General features: G+C 34.4%; 1 protein-coding gene across 9 annotated transcripts in view; it reads left to right on the top strand.

Annotated features, from left to right (window-relative positions):
• Window positions 1-2674: 2674 nt before the first annotated feature.
• NBEA (neurobeachin) overlaps window positions 2675-11945 on the top strand; it is a 388857-nt gene continuing 379586 nt past the window's right edge. For all 9 annotated transcript variants that reach the window (XM_017731325.1, XM_017731319.1, XM_017731324.1 and 6 more), the window contains exons 1-3: window positions 2675-2904; window positions 9322-9422; window positions 9673-9768. In XM_017731325.1, the coding sequence (XP_017586814.1) occupies window positions 2700-2904; window positions 9322-9422; window positions 9673-9768 (402 nt within the window). In that variant the 5' untranslated portion in view covers window positions 2675-2699. The remainder of the gene's footprint in view (window positions 2905-9321; window positions 9423-9672; window positions 9769-11945) is intronic.

The raw sequence follows: 11945 nt of genomic DNA, 5'->3' as shown, positions 1-11945 counted from the left end.
TTTAAGTCCATCTTATCAAAACCAAATGGTGGGATTCGCCTCACCTAAATTTGGTAGTATATCTAGTCTGAAGGTAGTATATCTAAATATTATCACAGAATTTTTGGAGTTGAAACAGAAGTCTGGAAGTTCTCTGATCCAACCCCTCTGTGAAAGCCAGGCCAACTGAGGCTGGTTGTTGAGATCTGTGACCATGTGGCTTTTGAATGTATCCAGTGGTGAAGATTCCACAGATACAATTTTTCATCCTAGACATCCTCTGTTGAAGGAACTGGAAGAAAGTAGATACTTCCAGGAGGCGTTTAATTTCATCTTGGGATAAGCATCTAAGAAACTTCAATTGAATGTCTTCTACATATGACTGTTTTACTTCGGTGTGTTTTTAACGTAATCTCAGAGAGGCTCATCCTGGTGAAGAGAGATCTGAGAACACAACAACCCAGATTGCTGATGAAGTATGCACATGTTGCATAGAAACTCCACCTGGGTTTCTTGAAAAGAGAGTAAAAACTCTATAAACCTATTTCATTATTCTAAAGAATGACCATAGAAATACTGTGCTTCTAATCTTGAATTTTTTTGCCTTCCTTTGCTACACATTATGTGTTTACCAAATATGCAAATATATGATATGCAGTCACAAGGTTTAAATTAAAGTACTAATTATAATTAGGATAATAGTTTTATTTGAATGTAATTAAATGTCTCAGGAGAACTAAGGAGGTAGTCAGTTTATATATTTAGCATATTAGAAGCTTTTATGTTACAAAATTATAAATTGTTTATTAGCAGTTAATTGATAGAGGAAGAAGTAATTGAAAGTGAATGAAAAGTATGAATTAGGGTGGAAGGCAAAGATTGTCCTTGCTTACTTGTATTAATTGTCTGAAGATTGGGTATGAAAGAAGTCTTTGAAGCTTTGGATAGGTTTAGCCATCAAAAAAAGTTTGCATAGTATTTCAACTTTCTTATTTTTTAGAGTTTAATTTGAAGGCAATACCTACTGCTTTTAAATAGGCCACAGAGTTGCCTTCTATTAAAAATGACTGTTGAAATTATGCACTTGTAAGAGATAATTCTTTGAATATCTTTAAAACATGTTATTGAAATTTTAATTATATAACTCCATGAAAAAAAATAGAACAGAACGTCTTAGAATTATTTTAATATTAATTTATTCCATTATTTTGTGTAATATATTTACAGTTTCTGTAATTAGTGTTACTGACAGGCTGAGAGAGTTGAATTTGTTCAGCCTGAAGAACAGAAGACTCCAGGCAGACCTTATAGCACCTTCCAGTACCTAAAGAGGGCCTAAAAGAGAACTGGACAGGGAGTTTTTACCAGGGCGTGTACTGATAGGTTGAGAGGGAGACGGCCTTAAACTGAAGGAGGGAAGGTTTAGATTAGATATTATGAAGAAATTTTTTACTGTGGGAGTGATGAAGCACTGGAACAGGTTGCCCAGAGATACTGACCAAGGCTGGATGGGACTCTGAGTAACCTGGTCAAGTGAAGGTTCCTGTCTCTGCCAGTGGGGTTGGAACTAGATGATCTTTAAGGTGCCTTCCAACCCAAGGCATTCTGTGATTCCATGACTCTATGAAATTTCACATTGGTGCTTTCAAAATTCTTTAAAGCTATTAGGATAAAGTAGGATGCATGCTGTGTTTCCTTCATAATTGAGGGATGTTTCTACCATTGAAAGGGGATTGGTTTTTTTAAGCTAAATTTTATATTCCGTTCAGTAGGTTGTCTTGAATTCAGCTTTTTTAAGTTGCACAAGTGATCGAAATTGTTGAATTCTATTCCTGAAGATATATTTGGTCTTGACTGTACCTTCTTTTGCTGGTTTGCTTTTCCCTCCCTCTGATTTCATGCCTGGCAGTTGTGCTATTTAATTGGAGCTCAGGACTTTATCCGAGTTTTGCCAGTACCTGGATAGATGGGAATCAGGCTGTCATTTCATCAGTCCTGCTGTTAACTCACTTCTCATCTGAGTGCTTGTTCCTCTCCTGGTGCAGTCTCTCCCTTGCACCAGCAATAGGTTTCCTTGACCACACGATGAGCTGATCTGTGGTATAGCAATGTAAGTTTTCTGTGTCTGTGTTGGTCCAGAGCAGAACACTGATTCTTTTTCTGGGCATGACTGCATGACTGTTTGGGTGGGACAATGGAAAAGGCAGTAAGGTCTTCCAAATACAAAACTAAGGGCAAATGTTGGCTTATATCAGGAGAAAAAGCTAGGTTAGTTTTAGTGTCTTTTTATTTTTGAGTAGGCAAATTTCAGAGACTGTTGGAAAAGCTTCAGTTGCTTCTTGAGTTTTTCAGGTTCTGCACTACATCTGTCTGGGCCAGGCTACTCTTTAAATTACTTCATAGGAAGGAATACTTCAAATATATTTTGATTTTATTTTATTGAGATGCTATATTCAGCACTGTGACAAAACTGAAGGTAGTATTTTATGGTACTAGTGTGTACATTTTTTACAAGCTTTTTTTTGCATAGCATGATTGTTAGTTTGCTCTTACAGAGCATAGCTGTGAGTTTCTCTTACCAAAATTACTTCTCTAATCATGTGAAACATATTCTGTATTGGTCACTATGAAGATATGAGAGACACTAAACTATGGATTTCACATTGTAATGCTGTTCTTGTTTTCTTTTTTAGCTGGTTGGTGGTGAATTTGATCTAGAGATGAACTTTATAATCCAGGATGCAGAGAGCATTACATGCATGTCAGAGCTTTTGGAGCACTGTGATGTTACGTGCCAAGCAGAAATCTGGAGTATGTTCACTGCAATTCTACGTAAAAGTGTCCGTAATTTACAGACTAGCACGGAAGTTGGCTTAATTGAACAGGTACTGCTGAAGATGAGTACTGTGGACGACATGATTGCAGGTATAAATTCCCAACTGATAAAATAATTATTGCATTCTTGAGCTGTCAATGTTTTATGATTATGGAAGGGTGTGGGATGTTTTGATTTTTACTTAAAAGTGATGTTTTCATTAGTACTGCTATTGAGTCAGAAGTACTTTTTTATTAATTTCAGGAAAAATGACAAAAATATGTTCTTAGTTTGAAATCTATGTAGATACATTGTGTAAAATAACTGGTTGTTAATTCATCTGAGAAGATATTGTTATCTTAGTGATAAAAAAAAATAAATTTTTAACATAATTAAAAACACTATGTTAGACTTTTTAACTACAAGGCAATATTTTAGGTTTTAAATACATTGGTCATTTTTAATTATGATGTCAGAATTGCTAGATCCATTTTAAACATAACCTCATCTGACAGCATAACAGATATTATTTATAGGTTAGAATGCTGGATGTATGGATTATGTTAAACAATCATTCCATAATGCATACCTGTGATCCCTAGAATATATCTTCATTTTTTATACTTGTGTCTTTTAACATCCTATAACTTTTTGCAGCATTAAAAAATATCATGCTTTGTTTACTGAAAATAAGTGATGAAGTTATTGCCGAGTTATGGTTGTCATAGTATGTTTGAAGAAGTTTGTGATATTCCACACTAGCTCCTCTCAGCCACAGGGTACAGATTATAATCCTGATTACTTGGATAAAGAACAAGTTTGCTCATCACATTTAAATATGGCACCTGAAGATATACATATGATTACTATTTATTTTCCTGGAGGGAAAAAAAAGCAGTTTCTTTCAACACAGTGTGAAAGTAGTTCTTAATTTTTATATAGTTTGTAACTGATGGTAGGATACTTATATTTTGAGGCATTTTTGAAAGATTTCAGAGGTTTACCTTCCATAATTCTAATATTTTAGTTGATGATCTGATTCCTGACACATATACAGGTTTTGTGGAACAGTAAACTAGCAGGATTTCAGATGAGAAGCAAGATGATAACAGTAGGATGAAAAAGGGGTTACTGGAGGGACCCCAACAAGGAATGATTCTGTCCTTGGCTTTTTTTTTTTAGTATAAATGTGTTTGTAATATTAAATATTTGGAAAAGCTGTATACTGTTTTTCAAAGCAAATCATAGTCAACACCTTGTTGATTAGAAATGTATCTGTAAATGCTAAAATCATAAGTGTTGTGCTAAATACTGTACTGTGAAATTCAGACTGAAATATAACAGACCAATAGATTCACAAATTATGGTTTTCACCAAATATGTTTTTTGTTACAGTATTTGTAAGCATGTCAGAATAGTGTAAGGGTGAATATACTCTTTTATTCCATGTTAATTATAACATTATATGATGAGAACAAACATTTCTATCTTAAAGTTTTTCAGGGTTTTACTCATGGAAATAATGTTCTTACATGGGTAATCACACCAACAAAATTTGTCCAATTTAAGTTCCTGTAAGTGGTACTTCTGTACGTGGCATACAAGACTGTAATGATGTCACCATTAGAGATATTTTTTTTCTTTTTAAACTGCCTAGGTAATTGTAGAAGTCGGAAATCAAGAGCATAGGATCTGGCTTTTAGGAGTATTTGGGAACTGAAAAAACACTCTGAATTTACAGATATTAATATAAGCCAGGGGTAGTAAATTAAAAAAAAAAAAACCCTAATGGATCCTCTACTTCATTAATCTTTTTTCTGAGAGTGGTCACATAGTGCTTCAGAAAGAGACCTTTTGCAGAAAAAACTTCAGTAAGCTTGCTCTTTGGTATACTTATGGACGAAGGGAGCACATATTTAATTTAAAATCAAAACTGAAAATTGGAATTCTGATGACATTTTAGCTCTGCAGTGTGTTTCAAATTATTTGAATATTCTTATATAAATCATGAGCAGGGAAATAACAGAATCATGCTTCCTAGGGTTTTTCTCTGATAACTGTAAATAGGTGATTTTTTTGATTTTTTCTTCTGAACAAGACATGGAAGCAACCAAATTGATCGTTTTGCTTTTATCTCTTGATTTCTGTAAGCACCTTAGTGTCCTTTTATAAGTGGTAATAATGTTGGTAATAAGTCAGTAGTAACAACTTATAGTTATTACTCATGTAATAACTATTTTGATATTAGGCAATATCAGAGACAACTAATGCAGTATCTGTATTCCCTAAGCTGCTGTGCAGTTGTTGAGGTCATAATTGACAGCAGATGACTGTAGAACTGTTTTGCCTCAAATATTTCTGTGAACTTCCCAAAGCCAGGAAATAAAGTAAGAAATTTTGTGCTAAAATGATTTTTAACATTGAAGGGAGGATGTTTTGAACAAGAGCTGTGTTAATTTTTACTTCTAGTAAGTTAGTACTACTTTTTTTCCCAAAACAATTGCTAATACTCTGTCAGCCCAATGTTTTGAAATTGACTTTTATCATCTGTAAAGGGTACAGGTTTTCTGGGTTTTTTTTTGGTTTTTTTTTGTAATTTGCTTCTCTGGGATTTGTTTGTTTGTTTTTAGGTCATCTCATTTGTTCCTTTGTGAAACACTTTGATTAGACCTAGATAGGATTTAAATAGACAAGACAGGCATAATGTCTGTTTTGTGTTCTGACAGCACACTTTCAGGACCAGTCTAAGTCTGAAGCCACTCTTCTCTGATTTTATGAGAGTAAGACAGCAGCAAATAAACACATACCCAAACTTTTGCAATGAGAAGAACTTTTCTGTCTGTTTAGATGAAGACTGTCAGATTCATGAGGTTCTGAGTACTTTAAATATCTCACTTTATGCGATTTTACAGATTCTGTGGTGAAGAATAAAAGCTTAATCACTTTGAAAGTCTCAATGGCAATCCAAATGGGTTCAATTTGCTTTCAGAAGCATCACCTGTCAAAAGTAATCTTTGTACTGTGATAATCTGTTATACTAACAGGGAATGGTCACTCATTTTATCAAAAGTTAAAGAGAAAACATTTTCATAGATGATTGGTGGTTTTTTTTTGTTTTTTTTTTTTTTTAAACAGCTGCACAGGATCTCCCTTGAGGGATTCAGTTTTTACAGTTCTCTGTTTCCAGGTGATGAGTAGTGAAGCAGGTCATCTGCTCTGAGGACTCTTTGGGATAGTGTGTCTGTAGTCCCTTCTGAGAAGTCTAAACTGCAGATGGGAAAGTAGTCTGAACTCATAGAGAGTAGATATGTCTCACCTAAGTCCCATTTTTTCTCCACAGTTCTGTTGTGATGCTGTAGGTAATTGTTCTAGAATTGCTGGGACTGAATTCTTAAGCACTGAAACAGTTCCTAGTTTTCAATCAACAATGTTGGGTTTTGACTGCTCTGTCATTAATGGGCTGTTAACAAGCTTTTCTCTTTCAACTCCTTCCATAAGAAAAACTGCAAAATTATTACATTCTATATTTACAACCTGTAGAAATTAATTTACATCACCAACAAGGGTTAAAATTCACAGTTTCATGGCCATGTAACATTAAGAGGTTAAGGAGGCATGAGGGTAGTTTCCTGAAGTTGTCTTTCAAAAGCCATTTAATATGTCCTCTAAAGTTAATGCCAGACCCCTCATTTTGATATATGTGCATTGTTACTTGAAAGACAGGCAGGCAATTTTTATATTGTATTTTCATATTAAGTGACTGAATTAAGCATTCCTTCAAGGTTGCTGGTTAATTTATAGATCATATGAAAACTGCTTAGTATGAAAGTATTCCGAAGGTGCCATTAATAGAAATTAGAAATGCATTGAAAATGAGAAACTGCCTGTTTTCTCCTTCTGGACTTAATATTATTTTATATGATCTTGTTTCTGAAATGAGATCATGGACTCCAGTTATATACGTAATCTTACTTTATATTAAAAAAACAAAAGATGTAGACATTAAAAAAATCCAGTTGTAGTATGCTTTCTGACCTTTGTCCATTTATAGATGAGTGGATTATTAGGATTTATAAACCAGATGGGACTGACTCTTTTATGAGATTTCTAATAAGTACGAATAAAGTTATGTAATAGTTGTTTTTAAGTCTTTTTATATGGAAACAAAAAACAAACCTTCTTTAGAGGAATTTACAACAATACCTTTAAATAGCCCTAAGTGCTTCAACTTCCACAGATGCTGTTTGTTTTATCTTTCCTTGATACCTACTGGGCTTCAATCTTCCAGGTCATTATTTTACCCAGAGTTACATAATTAGAGAGCTTACATTTGTTTCTCTCCATCAATGTTTAATTCATTACTTATAAATATGTATTTCTAATGCCTGTAGGTTATCCACATCTTCAGTAGAAATAAGAATTTTTCTGTGCCATAAGGTAGTACAGGGCTATAACAATGAAACAAAGCAGCACATGTTCAGTGATTTTTAATACTTGCCAATCATTTCTGTGTTTGACTGTATTAATTTGCACTTTTGTCATCTATGTTACAAGATTTTTTTTTAATGGTGTTCTGATTTTCACCAGACAACTTTGCTTCTACACAACATTTTTTCTCTGTGAAGGAAGCAAAATTTGCAGTCTCTTGATCTGAAAAGCAAGCTGAAACAACAAAATAAGAATTGGGAAATTCTCAGCCAAAGATTAGTATTCACTTGTGCTTATTTCCTTTCCTAAAGAAGAGTTCAGTTTGTGACTGTTCCTAGTTTCTGATCATGTGCAAGATGTGCAAATCACTGCCAGCTTCACATTGCAGGCTGGAGACTACAGTGAAGGGGGCAGGTACTAGGAGAGCTGAGTCATAGAATTCACCTCCATGAAATACAAGGTGTTTGGTTTTCTTAGCTGTATTTTGTTTTCCCTAAGTCCGTCACAAATATATGTGGCACTATTTTTAAAGGGAAGATTAAAGAAATGAGAAAGGGATAAAAAATCTATACTTGAAGATTAGGACTATATTCAGAATTTATGGTGAAAATGTCTACAAAGTTGTTTTGCCTTTCCTGATATGCAGTTTCACTCACCAAACGGTTTACTATATCTTCTGTAAATTAAATGATATTTCATTCTTCACACATGCCTTTTGCTTGCTAAGGATCAGAGGCTAGTTTCATAGTGGAAAAAGCTAAATAAATATTAATGCTTTTGCTCAAAACCACTTATATATGGATTTGCAAAAAGAAAAAAATGTTTAAAACCGAAATATGAATGTGAAATGTCTTTGGAAAGAATTGTTTCTCCTGAGAGCTACTCTTTGTCAGCACCTGTAAGAATCATCCTTTCACTAATGAACAGAGATAACATGAAGTCCTACAAATAAAATATAAGATTATATGTAGAAAGTTATGTCTTTACAAGTTTTAGCAGGGAGACAGGAGGGGGGGCGGGGAATTCTGTAATTGTTGAACAGATGGGGAAGGTGTGTTAATTCTGATTCTGTTGTGTCATAGCTCTTTTGTTTTGAAAACTCTGTACTTCACTGCTTGATCTTTGAATTAAATTCTTATGCCTCATCTGTGAAGATGAGCAAATTGGTTTTCCCCCTGCTAGAGGAAGTAGTAATTCTTCTAAGTACATTTTATTCCAGAAAGAAGTGTGGAGTATAAGGAAAGGTTCAGCATTCAACAAGCTAACAAATTCTTAAAATGAAATTCTGGGGTTTTAAATAAAAATTCAAGCACTACCAGTAATTTAAACCTGATACTCTCTGAAAGGAAGACTCTGTTTAATGTTCTTACTGTATAAGTTCATGGGTTTTGAGACATTGTAATGAAAGCTGTATTCCATAAGCTTCTTTTTATTGTGCTCTTTAATTATTTTCTCACTATGATTTTTATTTTCCTTACTTTTTTTTTTGTTGTTGTTTTGCTCTTGTTTGGTTTGATTGCTGGGTTTTTGTTTGATTGGTTTTGTGGGGTTTTTGTTGGTTTGAGTTTTTTGGCAGGGGCCAGAGGGAGGTGTTGTTTTTCTTTTATTTTCTCCTGGCCTTTCATTACAGCAAAGATCAGAAGCATTACCTCTGTAGCAAAAATGTGGGAATTATACAGATTGCAGTATAAAATGCTGGGTTTAGGTTAATGTAAAGCATCTTTTAGGTCAAAATATTTTAAAAAATACTAACTTCAGAGGAAGGAAGGAACTCTTACCCCAAAAATATACAGAAGGAAGGCAAAGTTTATAATGTGTGATGAATGTTGTGAAATGGGAAGAATTAATGCTCCATAAATGTAATACTTTTTTCAAAGTGTGATGAAAAATTTAAAACTGCACATTTAACTTTTTCTTTCTAAAAAAGATAAAACAATGAGAACATGAAATCCTTTGTAAAATATTTAATACGAGTAAGTTGGATTTTTAGAATTTGTGAATACCCTTACTTTTAAAGGTATTAATTTTTTCAGCTTTTTTTTATTTTGTGTCAAAGCAGTGAAATTCAGAGTTCAGAATAACTTTATTTTCCTTTGAAGATCTCCTAGTTGATATGTTGGGGGTTCTTGCCAGCTACAGCATCACTGTCAAGGAGTTGAAGCTTTTGTTCAGCATGCTTCGAGGCGAAAATGGAATCTGGGTAAGCTGTGATCAGATAAAACATTAAGTGTCATTCCATTAGAGCCTGAAGTTAACATAAGCTGTCTCCTGAGACACATAAACTTGAATTTGTTTTCTCATGTTGACTGAACATATGTTTAAGAAGTATTTTTGCTAACTGTTTTAGAGTTAATTTGTTCTGTTGTTTGAAAACTGTCCACTTTCCATTGTAGCCTAAAGATTACAAAAATGGTTGTATTGACTTTCGTGCAATTTTCTTTTTTTCACAGCCAAGACATGCAGTTAAATTATTATCAGTCCTTAATCAGATGCCACAGAGACATGGGCCTGATACCTTTTTCAACTTCCCAGGCTGTAGTGCTGCAGTAAGTTTTCAACCAAAATACTACAATTTCAGGAACAAATAAATAGCTCCTCATTTGCATTTCCCTTCATTTGGTTTCAGAAATTCTTGAAAAGGAAATGAGGGGGGAAATTCATGTTTGGGTAATGTAGACATTGCCTTCCACAGACTTACAAGGTAGCTGTGTTGTTGAGAAGTTGCACTTGTGAGGATGGAATGTCAAGCAGTGGATTTTGGTCTGGGGAAGTTACTGTAAAAGGGAAACCTGAAAATTCCAAAGAATGGTGTTATTTCATTGGAATAATGTAATCAAAATTATATAAGGGAAAGCTTTGAGGAAAATCAAGCAATGAGCTTGTCCATATGATCAGTTTACAGTGACTTCTTAGTCATGAATTTTATTATAAAGTTTTCATTTTGTCTGAATTCCATCAGCTGTTTCCTTTCCATCAAGGCAGTGATTTAAGTACAGTCTTCTGACTTTTCTTTTTGAGGTAACTTACAATGGTGAAATTATATTCCTTTCCAAACCTTCCCAAGTGGATATTCTTTCTTCAATTCACTGCATGTACTTTCAAACAAATCCCTACAAATAAATTATTGTATACAGATTTATAGATTATTGAGAGAGTACATACAAATGGTTAATACTGGGAAATAGAAATCTGAGGTACAGTTCCATTCTGGTATGGAATGGTATATTCTCAGGGAGAACTTGGAATCTTCTAACAGAATATAATCCTGAGATTCCTGTTTTCTCATGCCAGTGCACGGAGGCTGCCCTACTTGCATTTCATCCATCAATGACACTTATAATTTTCTTTAAGCACAAACCACTATGTCCATTCCTTGTGAACAGACTTTTCAGACTGGGAGATTGCATCAGGGAAGTAAACTAGCTGATAATCACTGTTTTACACCTGGGTTATTTTTTGCTAGATTGCTTCTTTGATCTTGTTTGATACCCAGCCTCATAAACAGATGTGTCAGCAAAATGCATAGGGGTCGATTGTGTAAACAATTAATTACTAAGTTTTGAAAGGGAAATTTTCATTATCTCCTGCTAAATTAAAACCACAGTTAACCTCTTTTACAAGTACATGCAGCAGCAAGACAGCTGTTGCAGAATATGAATGTCTACAGTGACACATACTGCTTTGACATTTTTGGGCTTCAGAGGCAAACCCTGATGAAATTTGTCTCTGAAATTTAATTTTGTATCAGAGGTTCAAAAAATGTTTTGCAGGGGAAGAATTTCAAATATTCCTCCCTGTCCAGAGATGTGCATCAATAACAGGAGTTCTTGATTGTAGTCCAGAATCTCTTTCCTTTGTTTGAATCCTTCCAGGATCTTGTTTCACATACCCCTTATGATGGACTGCGCACCTGTAAATCAAGAAATTGAGTTTCAAATTTACACTTCTTTATTAGCTCATGTTGGATTACACTATGAAGTTCTGGAGAGGACTTCCTCTGAAGTGGACCAAGGGCAGATATTTATAAAGTGACCCAAAAACCAAAGCATTTCATTAGAAAAAGGAGACTGGAGAGGACCTAGTTGACTAGCACTGAGTTCATTTTCAGGTGTGATGCACAATGTTGACATCAGACAGAGAAACAGCGTAACTTTTAACTGGCATGATAAATATCAGGTTTGCCCTCTTTAAGGTTAAGTTCATGCTCCTTGTAAATCCAAAACTTCAGTGGCCGTATGAAGGAGCCAAGAGCCTACCAAACCAGTCTACGGATATGCTGCTGAGAGCTGCTTCATTTTCCCAGCTGCAGGGCTCTTCCCAGTACTGTATTACATCTCTACCAGTCTGTGTAGGTAGCATGTGAGTCACTCCAGTTGGAGGACACCTTATGGTGGTGGTGGGAGTACTACTCCCAGGTATTGTTCCCATTTGTCATCAAGCAGCTTTTCTGCTTAAGGCAGGAAACTGCCTCTCAGGAGGCAGGAGCCATATCCCAAAGGTGTTCCTTGAAATGTTTAGTTTTAACAAGGAATCTCTATTTTATGATCTGTTGATTTATTTGATTTTATATTTAAGTTTATTGATGAGATTAATAATTATTAAAAGCTGAACTTTTAGTTTAATTTCTGCAGAAGTAATTTTTCTATTTTTGTTCTGTTAATATTGCCCATTCTCAAATTTAATTTTGTGTCCTCTATTGATAGAATTTATGTAGTTAAAAGTT

This window comes from Corvus brachyrhynchos, unplaced genomic scaffold (genome assembly GCF_000691975.1).
Source record: "Corvus brachyrhynchos isolate BGI_N302 unplaced genomic scaffold, ASM69197v1 scaffold103, whole genome shotgun sequence".
In the NCBI taxonomy this organism is placed as follows: Eukaryota; Metazoa; Chordata; class Aves; order Passeriformes; family Corvidae; genus Corvus; species Corvus brachyrhynchos.
This window is presented reverse-complemented; position numbering and strand designations above follow the sequence as displayed.